The sequence below is a fragment of the Nasonia vitripennis genome, chromosome 1 (assembly GCF_009193385.2).
Source record: "Nasonia vitripennis strain AsymCx chromosome 1, Nvit_psr_1.1, whole genome shotgun sequence".
Classification (NCBI taxonomy): Eukaryota; Metazoa; Arthropoda; class Insecta; order Hymenoptera; family Pteromalidae; genus Nasonia; species Nasonia vitripennis.
Window position 1 is genome coordinate 32,698,654 of NC_045757.1, and position 14,593 is coordinate 32,713,246.

At 39.2% G+C, this 14,593-nt stretch overlaps 3 protein-coding genes across 4 annotated transcripts; 1 reads left to right on the forward strand and 2 right to left on the reverse strand.

Moving 5' to 3' along the window:
* Window positions 1-1,130: 1,130 nt before the first annotated feature.
* On the forward strand, window positions 1,131-8,937 carry LOC100679548. 2 transcript variants are annotated; one of them, XM_031933657.2, is made up of 5 exons: window positions 1,131-1,573; window positions 3,982-4,253; window positions 5,163-5,761; window positions 5,842-6,734; window positions 7,337-8,937. In XM_031933657.2, the coding sequence occupies exons 2-5, from the start codon at window positions 4,060-4,062 to the stop codon at window positions 7,538-7,540; spliced, it is 1,890 nt and encodes a 629-aa protein (XP_031789517.1). In that variant the 5' UTR covers window positions 1,131-1,573; window positions 3,982-4,059; the 3' UTR covers window positions 7,541-8,937. The 2 variants fall into 2 exon arrangements, with proteins under 2 accessions (XP_031789517.1, XP_008215188.1); XM_008216966.3 differs by having other exon boundaries at window positions 1,140-1,573; window positions 5,166-5,761.
* Window positions 8,938-11,053: 2,116 nt separating this feature from the next.
* LOC100113588 (serine--tRNA synthetase-like protein Slimp) lies at window positions 11,054-13,367 on the reverse strand. Its single transcript, XM_003423849.5, has 3 exons — window positions 13,134-13,367; window positions 12,946-13,046; window positions 11,054-12,868 (listed from the first exon to the last, which is right to left on the reverse strand). The coding sequence occupies exon 3, from the start codon at window positions 12,577-12,579 to the stop codon at window positions 11,146-11,148; it is 1,434 nt and encodes a 477-aa protein (XP_003423897.1). The 5' UTR covers window positions 12,580-12,868; window positions 12,946-13,046; window positions 13,134-13,367; the 3' UTR covers window positions 11,054-11,145.
* On the reverse strand, window positions 12,640-13,223 carry LOC103317865 (zinc finger protein 593 homolog). Its single transcript, XM_008217809.1, has 3 exons — window positions 13,134-13,223; window positions 12,946-13,046; window positions 12,640-12,868 (listed from the first exon to the last, which is right to left on the reverse strand). The coding sequence occupies exons 1-3, from the start codon at window positions 13,221-13,223 to the stop codon at window positions 12,640-12,642; spliced, it is 420 nt and encodes a 139-aa protein (XP_008216031.1).
* Window positions 13,368-14,593: the final 1,226 nt, after the last annotated feature.

Below are 14,593 nucleotides of genomic sequence, written 5' to 3' on the forward strand. Positions count from 1 at the left end.
GTATTTTAAAGATTATCATAAGCTTCTTATCATTTGGTATTTTTTCTTTTCCGTATTCTCATATTCGTGCACGTCTATATACCTGAGAAAACGTATGATTTTAGCTTATCGCATATATATATATATACTTATGTCCCATCCCAAAATAACACCCTTGCTGAACCGGTTGACCATAAAAAAAGTTATATTATATTTTGTAGATTATGGGAATCATGTTAAAATAATTGAAGAAATAATATAATAATCATAGTATCTTATAGGATTCTCAAAACAAGCTGCCGATGACGCTACTTCCGAATTTGTGATGATTAATAGCAATAATCTCTGCTGACTCATATGTCAATTAGAGATACAGTGATGGGAAGTTAAGTGACGTAAAATTGAGCTGAAACTTGAAACGCATCGTGAAATATAAAAAATAGCTTATTTCGAGCGAAATTTTTTATCTGTAAATACCGCTAATTTCAATAAGTGTAAGGTCAGGGTTGTATTAATACATATAGGTATCATTTGGAACTGTGTCACAAGTTTGTGAAGTTGATCGTATAATGTGTAGGTTGCAAGCTCAGAATCAAGATTTTTTAACTTGTTTTTACTCCCATATTACTTATATAGTCGTTAAAATTCCTACTGAAATTCGTACAAGCTATTCCATGATCTCTTATGCTTGTTTTACAGATAAAATTGGCTCTATTCAGTCGAGCAAAGCATTCACAAAGCTCCCATTCAGAACGCATCTGCAAAGGAAATGACGTTTGCACGATAAGCCATCAACAATAGACGCATTATTACAAAATTTTCCCATATTTTCCAGAAGAAAGTACCTATTTCTTCAATCGAAGAGCCCCTGCAACAAAGCGCGCCAAATTCAAAAATACCCTCACCCACGTCCAAAATTAGGCCGCAAATTAAATATATTTAAATATATATATATATAAGCCAGAGCCGATCGCCGCTAATAGCTCGTCGAGGCGTGAAAATAATGAAAATTGACGAAAGTATCGAGCTTAAAAATAGATCCCCTTCGTAGCTGTAAACAAACGCGCTAACGATGCCGTAGATCCGGCAACGCTGTATTTCTCGATTCATCGAGAACGACGTCACTCAGACGCAGTCGACACTATAGTGCGAGAAAGACGGAGAGATTGTATCGTTGGCGCAGAGCAGAGGTGGGGAGAGCAGTGGCGCGGACTGCGGAGTGGAGCGAACGATCCCCTCATTCTCTGAAAATGGCCGCTTGAAAGAACAACGAAGTCACAAAAGTGTTACGTCTGTTTCTCGTGCTAACCGCCGAAAGTTTAACTCAGTATAATGCGCACTGCTACAATGGAATCTTACGGATTATCAGCTGGAAATAAGAAATCTACAATTGCTCTGTTGAACGACGAAGCTAAGAAAATTTCATCCAAGAACCAAGTTATTTTGCTCGCCTGCTGGAACAACGCCTCGACAACGACGAGAAAGTCTAGCTGCACAATTACAGCCAAATTGTCCCGTGCCTTTATCCAAGCCAGAGCTCAGCAGCATTGCGGTTTTAGAAGACATCGTCACGCACGCAAAGGCCGTCCTTGTCGTAAGTTTCTATCTTTTTTCGTGCCTGTGTATAGATAGATATCGAGCGTGGAGGGGCTTTTCGTAAGACAGCAGCTGAACACTGGGAGTCTCTCTGTCTCTCTCTCTCTCTCTCCCTCTCTCTCTCTCCCTCTCTCTCTCTCTCTAGCAGCCATGCTCGCACGCTCGTTTTCGCGCTAAAATGAATCACGTTGCACGTTTTAGAGATGATGGAGCCGTGGAATTCCCCTCCACGGTTTTTTTGCTTCTCTCGGATCAGGTGTGCGAGTAGCGGACGCTTCTGCTAGGATACGCGGACGTCCTGTAAACATAGATTATCCATTGGTTTCGTTGGGATTTTTGGTTTATAGGCTGGTCTGGTTTAAGGCAGATCGGCTGGAAAGTGTGCTACCTAGTACTTATACAGCTCATGAGTATACCTATAGCTGCTTTGTTTACGTAAAAGAGAGATATTTTTTTTGCACGTGCTTGGCGCCTCTTGCGCATTCTTCTTTTGTTTGGAACTGCTGTGAATTCAAGTTCGCTCGATTTTTGTTTTGTTTCGAGGAATGTTGATTAGATTTGGGAGAATTCGTCGTTTGTGTAGTTTACGAAAATGAGCGGACGTTGTTATATATGCGAGTCGCGCGAACGAATATAATTGCTTTGTGATTAAGCAGTTTCTTCTGGATTTCCTTGTAGCTTCAAAATTTTCAAGCTGTTCGAAAATTCATAATTTGGTTACATCAGAGTTTACTTTCTAAACAGGCGTAGCTATGCGAATCGTAATAGGTTATCACCTTTTTTTTCGAAAAACTCATCCGAACTAATTTCGCAAGGAACTGGCAATAATAAATAAACTAAAAATAATATATCGTTCTAAAAACAAACAATATTATTATAATCGCAAGTAATAAACAAAAAGGGTTAAATCTATTGCCTAACGATGAAACCTGAGTTTTCATTATAAAATAAGCCAGTTCTCCGATTGCATTCAACATAAACAACGCAGTATGACTGCTCCATCAGGCAACATGTCTTAACCGCAAGCAATCGTCTCCTTCTATCATCTAATTGATACCTATATAGAACGCAAATATTAAATGCTACTGACGCGGCGAGAAACGGCGATCGAAAACAAAACGATGCGACGTTGGAAAACGATGCGGTGGTGGTCAACGTGTTGCGTCTGCTTGCAGGCACGTATGTATATATACCTCCACCCATAGCAGACGCCCGAAGCGCATATACTGTTGTACACTTTACTACAGAGTATGCCGTGTATTGTAACATTGCACTGATTCACGCGGGGTTTTCTGTTTCGCGATTCGGACTGTCCTTTGCCTCACGTCCTGATTATGATGCACATTCTTGCAATTCTTTTATTCAGATACTCAAACTTGAATTTTTTTATTTTTCGAGAATTTTTGTTCACGAAGTACACTTTTAATTTTTCCTCCAACAACGTTTCAACTTCTCAATTTCATTTTTCTTCTTCTTATCTCGTTTAGGATAGTTAATTAATAGTAGACGGTCGCGCGGATCGAGTTTACGCTCGACACATATAATGAGATGCACCGAGACGCCACTTATCATCACGGAAATTTTCGCTGGAAATTTTAAGCTGTACATTGCTTTTCACGCCTATAGCAGCGCCGCCTCTCGATTATGACTTGTATAGCTATATATACTGCAGCCGAATTGAAAATTCGAACGCGCTTTGATTTTTGCCGCTGTTGCGCGCTGAAAGGGTTACATAACGCGGCTCCGCAGCGCTTCGATGTGTATCTAAATTAATTTTTAAACTACGTGATCGGTTATGCAGTCGATAAGCGCGAGTGGGAGGAAATACGTTGTTATCTCTCTTGCTGGGGAGTTTCAATAGAAAGTCGTGACGAGTGGAATGCATTGTTTTGAAAGAACATGATTCGATGCGGTGAGGAAGCTCTTGTTGACCGATAGTGCATTAGTTGACTTTTCATTAGATCATTTTTTTTTTATCTTTGCACTTGCTTCTTTATACTTAGTCATGGCACTGTTTTTTAATTGGTGGCGGTTGAGATTTTTTAATAAATTTCATTTGGATTCGGATAGTTTTTTTACTTTTAACACATGACAAGTTAAAACAATTACCTCAAACCGTGTCTTACTTCAGTTGGCTTTATGTTTGTAAAATTCGACAATATCGATGCACGGATTTTCTGTTTGCCACTTAAGATAAGACACATAAATTTATGTAATCATAGTAAAATATGGTTGACAGATGAGGAATTTAGAATTTATGAGGAACCACTTAAGACTTATTATACAAAATCTCAAAATTACATCGCAATTAGCTATGAACAGTCAGCATTCTTACAAAATTCTTATCATAAGACAGAAAGATCTTGAGTAAGCAAAAAATATAAGTACTTGTATTGTATCTTGCAGTGCCACACTGCAGTGGAGTCAAGTTTCGAAACGGTGGTGGGAGTATACCAAGCTGCTGAGTAGTATAGTCCTCCAGAGATGGACTTCAGGCATCCAGCACGTTCAAGCTCGGAGTCCTCGACGGCTATGTACGCCAGTTCTCCTGAATGTGAACAAGACTTTAAGGCTCACTGGTACAACAATATGTATTCGGCACAGAACCTCAATTCTCCGAGCAAGCTCATGAAGGAGAGTCTCAACGAAAATACAAAAAATTTCAATTTTAACAATAGGTGAGTTGAGGTATTTTTTTGTTGGATTCAATTCTGTGTCAGTACCAGAATCATGAGTCAATCCTGCTATAGAGTTACTACAACGTAACTAAGGAATATCGTTATGAATCATATATAAGCAGCTGATGTAATATCTAGAACACATTTTTTATATCAAGTCGTGAGATTGAGAGTAAAATATTGAAATGATTTTCTAATTTAAATATCAACCAATGTCTTTTGATAAGAAATACTCTTAAATCTAAACAGTTCAACAAACTTGCCATTGCAATATTCAATTTATCACTTTATTCATGCAGAGATTATCACACTTTTATTGGCCAGGAATAACGATGTCTTCGGTCTCAAACATTGATACATACAATTATCATTATGATGAGATTTAGAAGGAAATTGCTGAAACATTATTGCTGAGCCAGTATTTTCTTGTGAAAGTTCATTGATAATATATCAGACTAATTTTTAAACTGAAATTTTTAACTTATTTTCAACTCTTATTCTATAACTGTTTGGAAAAAAAAATCAATACACAACAGAATTACCAGTTAAAATATTGATTAAGCAAATGCTTACCAAAACGTATGAATATTTATATGAAATTGTTTCACAAAACTTATAGCTTTTCATTGTTACATGATTTACTGCACTATAAAAATTTTATGCGAAAAATTTAGTATTTTATTGCAAAAACATGAACATAATTTCAAATTTTTGATAAAGACATACCGAAATTAAGAACATTTTTTGAGTTGTAGTTTCTTTTTTTTCTACCAACTTCTAAGAATTGACTAAATGCAAAAGTTAGCTTGATCTTTTGAAATTATTATAAGAACAATAAGCAATGAAGCTTAAAACGTCAAAGTAAGACAAGAGCCAAAGTAAAAAAGTAATTGTTTCTTGTAATTATAGCAGAATGTACTCGACGAAGCAGTCGCTGAGTGTGGACAACATGGCAAACCAACCGAAAAAGACGGTCTGGCAGAGCATGTTCCGCAGCATGTCAAGCTTGGTGAGCGATCATCTGCTGAACCGTGGCCCATTGTCTTTTTTGACTAAATGGTCGAGCATGAACACACCCCTGTCTGTGACGGTTGTGTCGACCGACTTCTACAAATCCTGGCAGCGCAGCAAGGATCACCAACTGGTCGATCCTTCCTTGGGTTTCTACACCCGCGGCTGGACCAAGGACTCGCCGCACAGTAGCGACGAGATTTCAATGCCAAATATTTTATACGCTAACGAAATCCTGGGTGATAGTGTCAAGCTAAGTTGTAGTGATCCCAGCGATAGTGACGAGAGGTGGAAACAGTACAAGTGCATGTATGTGAATTGTAATGAGACTCAAGGTAAAGAGGGGATGAAAGAAAAAGTGATGGGATTGGAGAAAGTTGATAAAGTGGAAACGGACTCGGTTACGAACGAAAAAATTGTTAATAGTGTAAATAAGAGCGATTACAACGACGAAGATTTAGAATCGCATTTTTATACAGTAATCAGTGATACAAAAGGTACTTTGCACAGACTTGGTGCATTAGTAAGTGAGTTCAAAGAAAAAAGTCTAATTTGTAATATTGTCTTTCGTTTTCAGAATTAGATAAAGCAACAAATTTCGGTAACACGCTAAAAGTAGACGATGAGCCGGTCATGTTAGAAAAGCCTGAAACCACGCCAGAAGAAACTGAACAGCAAATTCCACAATCACAATCCCAAGAGGCTCCTGGCTCGCAACAATCAGCTGTCGTCGGTACGATGCTAACCCAGGCCTACAACAAAGTTGTCAACGGCATGACGGACATACTGCAGTTAGGTGATTCCTCTGAGTCGATGCCGTCGTCGCTTTTTACGAAGCGCGCCTGTTCGCCGAAACCCCGACCTAAACGGGTTCATATCGTTTCGAACGGTCGAGGTCGAGGTCGAGCCAAGTCGCAGCTGCGTCGCTCAGGCGTTAGCCAAAAGCGACATCGAAAGGAGCGTAGCAGATACGACTGCAGCGAGGACATCAAGAATGACATCGACAACTGGGAAGAGCTCGAGTACTCCCAGAGCACCGACGACGACGGTGGCCAAGACGTCTGCGATTTTGCTGGTTCACCAGGGCAGTTCGATAACGCAGACGAGGATACACAGTACAGACGCACGTCGAACAGTTTTACTTTGGCGGATATCAAGCCCAAGAAGAGGAAGCCTGAGAATTCGAAGAAACACGGCTGGACGAACGTCAGCGTTGCCTTTACGGTACCTTGTTTGGATGAAGATGGGGGGATTGATCCCAGTTTCGATGTAGGCTTCAGACCTAGGTTGATGTCCGAGAGCTCTGTCGACTCGGAGGATAGTTACTGCATTGTCTTCGAGGGCGATGGGGATAATACGGAATCAGATTTGGAGACTGATGAGGAAAGTTGTACAGCTACGGATACCGAAAGCGAGTCGGAAGACGAAGATGATACGGATATCGAGGTGCATTCCATTCAGCCCACAAAGGTAATTAACGTCATTTTTAAATTCATGCCGAATAGTCGCGACAAATTGACTTGCATACTGTTCCGATGCAGTATTTCACTGTCAAAAGAGAAGCACAGTATATATCAAATCTTTGTAGATTATGACAGCAATCGATACTTATATCTGACGTCGATAAGATAGGAATCATCACAGCTTTGAGCTTTCCTTGAAAACTGTTAGACACTTCATGCTTTCGAGATAAGAAATTTCGTGCTACTTACAAAGAATTCTATATGCCAGCCGAATAAGAGCCACCTGTATGTGTTTGACCAGTGCAATGTATTCAATTCGCTGAAAATAATTGACGCGTTTCAGTGATTCCCCCAAGTCAGTGAACAGTAGCATTTGTGTAAATATCGCATGCTAAAAAAAGAATTCCGATAAAACTGTTTAGATACTGCGGGTTTATCACGTCGTTGCGCATATCAAATCAACGGACACTGTGAGACTATTAAATTCCGCTCCTAAATACCTATGCTTTTGTTGAAACGACGAGAATAACCTTTAACGCGGTAAATAAAGTATCTTATGATGCTCGAATCATTTGTTAATAAAAACTTTTTTTATTTTGTCTATTACAGGTGAAGTTTGATCTGAACCCTACCGTTCATCGGATGATTAAGTGGAACTTTGCATACAGAGCAGCTCGTCCTGGACCCTGGGAACAGATAGCGCGTGATCGGGAGCGTTTCAATAGTCGTATCAAATGCATAGGCCGTGTTCTCAATCCTGTACTTGCCAAGGATCATCGGGATCTTGTTTATAATGAAAGATTCGCCGAGTAATTTTATTGAAAAAAGAAATCAATCGTATCTTCAACGCTGTGAATCATGAGTGCGTTATAATGGATTTTATAAAATTAAACATTGTTGGCTTCTTTAGTACAAATCGAACGAGACAAAATTACAATTTAAGTACACAGAGAGTTGCATAATTAATTGCAAGAGAGAAGACTGCAAAATGAAATAGACACGGTAGGATGTAATATAAAGGCGTTATGTCGATAAATATGTATAAAAAGGAAAAAAGCAGTTAAAGTAGAGGCGACGTTTGTTGTAGAAGCGAAAATGAGCAGTTCCTTAAGTAAGCACTTTTTTAGACACTAGCGTGGTTTTTTTACATTTTCATGGTTGTTTGAAAGGAGACGATCCAGGACACCTCTATTGTAACTCACCCCTATCTCGTTCTCTGCACGAAGTGCTTATTTAACGACGCGTAGTGTGCATCATTTTTCCTTTTTTTAAGTTCCCTCGACCGTCATTGTTTTGTTTTATGCATATTTTATGCGGTTGATTTTCGTTTCCTCTTTCACCGCGCGCGATTGCTGTACGCGTGGAATATCATTCCCAAAAGTTGGTATGTAAAGTCACAGCTTTGTTTTTCCACTGCTTGTAAATTCACAAAGCCGCAATAGTTTCACAGCAGAGAAATAAAATTATTAGTGTCTTCAAATTCGAGTATAATCGATCATGTACATATATATAAGAGATGTGAAATATCGCAGATTATTGAAAAGTTAGTAAATTGCTACAGATTTTTACGTTTGATTGTAAAACAAAAGGAAATGACCAAAGTGTCTTATATATCTAAAGAAAATTAACAATTATATTGTCAGCGTTGCAATTTTGTGTGCTGGATGATTATTTTTAAATCTCATTGCTATATACGAATAAGGCAAAGTAAGGAAAAGTGAGTTTTTAATATTAAAAAAAGTATATATATTTCGGCGTCTGTTGTCTGAAAAGCATATAAGCTATCTGTTTCTGTTCGTCGTCAGCGATTTAAGATGTCTCAACGACGCTTCATTTCACATTGTATAATGTAAAAATACAGCTGTAATTTAGAAAAAAAATGAAATATTGACTATTACTATATGTATATAAGTATATAAGTAACAAATTAATACCATGTATTTACGTATGAAACATAACTTCGACGGCTATTTTGAAACTCGCGACGATGCGATTTTAATCGTTTTACAAATTTGAAGTAAGAGAATATTTGAAATTCTGAATATATTTCGATTTAGTTTTTGTTTTTTCAATCTATAATGAACTCGTAAAGAATAATCTTTTTGTTTAATTTTACATGCTCTCGCGCGAGTTTCTCAGTTAACGTCAAGTATTGATTAAATACTGTTTATGTCTATAGAAAATGAATAAATATTGCAATTATACATGAATTCAATGATTGTTCATTCACCCAATGCCTGAAATATCAGTAATATTTACGATAAGAACTATCTACAACACACAGAAGCAAAGTTTGCGTTACTTATGTACAATGCCTCTCTCTCTCTCTCTCTCTCTCTCTCCTTCCACATAGATACGATGTCCGGTCAGTCTTGGGTACAAGTATCTGCTTGCAGTAGAATGCGTTAGAGAGATGGCTAAGACAAGGTCTGCGCTCGGATGATTTGTGGCTGCCAAGATACCGAGAAAGTAACTTGGCATAAGTTTACTCGGCGATCTATAAGTTGAGTCCTCATATCGAAAGGAGAGTAGGACATAAGATATAACCGATGCATACTTTCGCTTTATCTTAAATTTCTCGACCAGCGTAAAATCAGTGAAACGTTTTTCAAGTCGAATTTATCTATTGTGTAATCGGTAGCAATAAAAACATCGCCCGTTCATACGCGTATGCGCCCGTAATACGTAACAAACCTGAAGAGTTGGTATAATGTGCATTCACGCGTGCGATGCATCTTTTCGCGTGGGAACATCCATATCGGAGTCATGCGTCTCTCTCGTAAGAAAAAAATTGCAGGGCAATTACATCGCATCTCTCCTTTACTCGTTATATATTACACATACTTATACCCGCGCGCGTGTACTTGCCTACTTACTTATGCCTCGATCGCGGCTATATACCACGTATTTTCGTAATCCGACAATGCGCTTAATGACGTGTTCGAAATCGTGTCAAGGGCATCGGCGTCGCTGCCGTCTCCTTTTTTTTTCTTTCTTCGGTTATAGGTGCGCTGCGGAGCGACTGCCTCTTTTTTTTCATTGTTGTCGGTCGGGATGCTCGGTGCGTCGTCGTTACGTGACTGAGATTTTGCACGGTTTACACGGGTGGGACGAGGTAAACGTCCGCTCGAGTGAGTTTCGATTCTGGAGGAGGTTCTGTGGCTTACTTTTAATGCGGTATGCTATGCTTTTGGAGGAATGTGGAATCGCGACCGATTTAGGGGATTCCCCGTGAGTATTGGGTACGAACGTCGGTATGACGAGCTTAAATGGTAAAAATAATCGAAGGCGTTGAACTTTCGATATTACAAGCGAGACCTGTCAAAAGAGCAGCTACTCACGAGGAACACGGAAATTGGGTCATGGCATCAAGATCGTTCCACAAATCGAAATCCTGTCGATACGGACAAAAGATTACCCACTGAATAACCGTTACACCGAGGATACCTTTTTTTCTTTCTAAATCTCTTTGTCACGTAGAAGTTAACAGGAAGACTTTCGATCCGCGAGTATAGCGCACGCAATCTAACAAAAGCTGCAACGCGTCTCGCTTGCGAAAGTCTCGAAAATTAAGTGATTATGAAAGAAAGAAGAAAAAAAGAAACGATTGCAACCAGGACAACGACGATGACGGTCGTCGACGCAGAAAAGAAAACGCATACACCAGCGAGGACGAGGCTAATACCGGGCGATGAAGGCGTGGGGAAAAACTTGGAAAGCGGGAGAGCCTCATATCATTTTTTTTCCCTGCGCGTGTGTTTATTAACGAGCCTTTATTTTCGCAACACACTTCGATCGTTACGTAAAATCGAAACTTTTGGTTCCTGGAAAAAAATTCTTTTTTTTTTTTTCTACTACAAAGTATATAGGCGCAACCGAAAAATCAGCGTATTTCCCAAAGGAGGACTGTAAAAAAAGGGGAGGCGCGCGTATAACGCTTCATTGAAAAAAAGGTCGTTTGCACCTGCGTGAAGACAGCGGAAGAGGATGGGCTCAGATGTCGCAATTGACGACCGTTTATAGGGCGCGCGTTATGGGCCGTTGACTGGCTCATTGGCCCCTTTGCGGTGTATCCGTCACTCTTTCCTTCATTTGGCCGCGCGTCTATAATGCGCGTTTCGAATATTTCCCATTGTGCCAAGTCGCCGAGTTGTTTCGGAATAAGTTCATTGTTTGCTCGCGCGAGGCGAAACGTTATGTAAAGCATTTTTATGTAATATATCCAATATATAGGCACGCCGGTTACCTTAATATATAGCGATGATTTATTATATTCTATATAGTTGTGATACGGCCGATGAGCTTGGAATTCATAATTGGCGCGCGTTTGGTATGAGATATTTTTCTTTCCTTTTATTGTAAAACAGTGGCGTATATTTACATTTTGTCGATGTAACTAAAGAGATTTTTTTTTACGTTCAGTGTAAGAACTCTGCAGCTTTGTCTGGTAGAACGAACTTATCTGGATTCTCCTCTAGTAGGCAGCCCAGTACTCTTGGGACCGACAGCAGAGTTCCCGTGATGGTGGCTGGGAAGCCCACGTGGCTTTTGGATGTCTGATAAGCGAACGACAGTCTCTTGCTGAAGTAGTCACCGCAGGCTGAAACGTGTCCAACTTCTATGTACTGGTTCGAGTGGGCAGACCACATTTCGAAGGAAACTCTCATGCTCTCCGCTGTGCGCAGTTCTTTGGCGGATCTGAGCACGATTCTGTAATGGCAGTCTAGCTCGTCGTAAATCTTCGAAGCTGTTTCCACCAGGTTTTCCAACTCGCTTTTGTGGTTATCGTTGTCTTTTTTGGGAACGAGTGTAAGCGCTTGTATGGCTGACGATTGACAGACTGAGAACAGTCCGTAAGATGCTGGACTGCTTGGAAAGGGTGTGTACTGTCTTCCGGTGGTGAAAACTTTAAGTGGGAAGCTATTCAGTTTTATGGCTTGTTTTGTGTACATGGCAAGCAGTGCTGGAAGACTTGCACCACCGACCAAATGCAATCTGTTTATTAAATAGTCTTTCTCAATGTCATCCATATTTTGCAGGATGAAAGTTTCCATGGGACTTTCGTGATCCATGCCAGCTCCTTCAACAACGAGACTCCTAGCAAAATCTGGACCGGCTACTCGTGTAGCACCACTTTCGTTGAGGATTCTACTTGCTACAGCTGAGGCTCCTAGTTCAAAGACTACTGCCTCGTTGCACAGATAACATTGAATTGGATTCTTGTACTCCAATAAACCTAAGTGTCTTCCAATGTCTAGATGACTCTGTCTTTTGTCCTCGGGTACATCTCGTTTTTCACCTATGCTTTTAACAACAATTGCAGCATCAGATGGAGTGTGCGGATCAATTTCATTAGGCAATTTTAAAACCTCTGGGATGACAGTTTCCTGAAGATCCCAAATAGCTTCTCTAACTACCTTTATATCTTGCTTTATGAGTCTAATTTTAGTTATGAGAGCTTCTATTTCATTTTTATCTTCAGCAGAGAGATCTTTCTTTTGATAGATTTCTTTTATACGATTAGTTAGTTCGGCGTGCTTTTGCTCTAGTGTCTCCTTGTTTGAATGAACATATTGGTAGTACTCCCATGATTTTTGCAAATCCTTTGCATCGATTGCTGAGCCTCGCAGACTGAGTTCCCTCTGAAGTTTTTCTATATCAGCAACACGATTGTCAAAGTCTATTTCAGGCAACAAGTACGCAAAACTCTTGTAAGCTTTGTTGCCAGGAACATACAAGGCAGACGTGTAAGATCTTTGATTTGCCAGAGTCTTTGGCAAAATAACAGGCTTCAATACTTTCAAGCCCAACTGATTTCTAGCCCAAAAGTGTTTCACTGCAAAACTTGCCATTTTGCACTTATCAAAAATAAATACAATATATATTTATCAATAACTTATATTCATAAACATCTATTCAGCCTCATCGTCAACTTTCATAACTTTAGCTTCTTTGTTGATGTCCTCTTCACTGGCTATGGTTTCAATCTTGCGTTTCTTCGGTTGCACAAAGTTACCTTTTCCCGCAGCTCTCTCTGAATCTTCGACAGTGTACGGCTCTTCCTCCAGTGCTTTTAGTCGTCGCTTGTGCACTTTCGTTTTAAAATGGTCGTGCAGAGCTTTTTGATCGACGAAATACCGTCTAAAACAATTCAATAACCGCGTTAAAACCTTTTCTCACGGAATGCCTTACAATTGTCAAAAAAGCGTATCACTTACGCGCAATGAATGCAGTAATTCTGGGCCGCTCCTGGCTTGTCGAAGTCCACCTCTTGGTTTATTAACTTTATCGCATTTTCCTCCTTCAAATCCGCGTCGATCTTGGGGCAAAAAACAGTCGGTTTAACTCAACAACAATCGACCACGCGGTATAACTGCGCTTGTAATATAGGTTAGAAATCGCTTACCTCATCGAGATCCTTCGTGCGTCTTTTTGTCCTGTGAGCCTTCTTTATGTGTAGGTTTTCTTTGTGATGCTTCTTGCGTCTGTAAACCATTTCACTGTCACATCAATCGAAAGCAGCGATTCTATAAATGTTATTGTTCTACAAGTATACGACGAAATATACGCGTGTATTGAGACGTGGGAGAGCGAGATAATAGGTTATGTACGACCATATGACGTGCCATGTGCCAGGTGATTTTTGTGTTCTGCTACAGCCGAGAGCTCAGCAGACGCCAAGATGAATTAAATCTACTTAATTAAAAATAATGTAGATATTTATTTGTCTTCTGTAAACGTTTAAATATTATTTTTTTTATATTTTTGCAACGCCTCTGTACCAATATGAAAATTTGCGTTTTTTATTCATACTAAAAGCCAAATTAATAGCAACTTTTTATTAAAGATCAATATTTGTTACACCTGCTATAGGTATAGTTTGAGGTTTTATAAACATATCGAAGCATAATACTTGAACGTAAAATCATTTTTGGTCAGGCTTCCGAGTAAATATATAACATATTCACTAAAAGAACAGAGATGTTCCTTGTAAGCGAAAACATACAATGACGCATTTTGTTGAAACTGTAAGTGCAGGGAATTCCCGTCATCTGCGGTTCGCGATTTTAACGCCGTGTGAGCATATGATTTATTGTATGTTCGTCATGTGTCAGATAGACATTATTTTTTTTCGTCGAATCGTTATTTAACTCTGAAATTCGAACAAAATTATATTCTTTTTTCACAAGACCACAGTATGAATGGTGAGAAAATATGATAAGCCTTTTTTTATTTTCACATTATTACGTCTCGATCTTTACACCTTTCGGCTCATATAATATGGTAGCTACTAGTGCTATTGCTCGATACTGATATCGTATGTGGCATATTATTACAGGATCGAAATTAGCGGGAAAAGGCTAAAAAGCACGTTGCAGAACAAACAAAGATGAGTTTCTGGAAGCGCGACGCTGAGTGAAAGTGGCCTCAAGATGTGTTTGCGCACGTGACGAAAAAAGTTCGTAGAATATAATACGCGCTTTTATTGAAATCCAGAACTGACGCGACGTTGTATCGACTTTGAATAATAACGAGTAGCTCGTCTCAAGAGTCTGAAAGTATGAACTTATATATATATATATATATATATATATATATATATATATATATATATATATATATATATATATATATATATATATATATAGTTAGTTTATTTATAAACGTGTACCGAAAAAAGGTGACATATTATATGCCAAACGATAACGGCGAGACAGAATAAGACAAAGACTCTAAATTCACCTAAAAAAACACACTTGGAAGATCATCAGACTTTGATCTTCAGGACCGATAATGTGCGTCATCTGCTCTCTTTTTCCTTATGCTTTCTACGCTCGTCTATAAAAAAGACGCTTTTTCCACTAG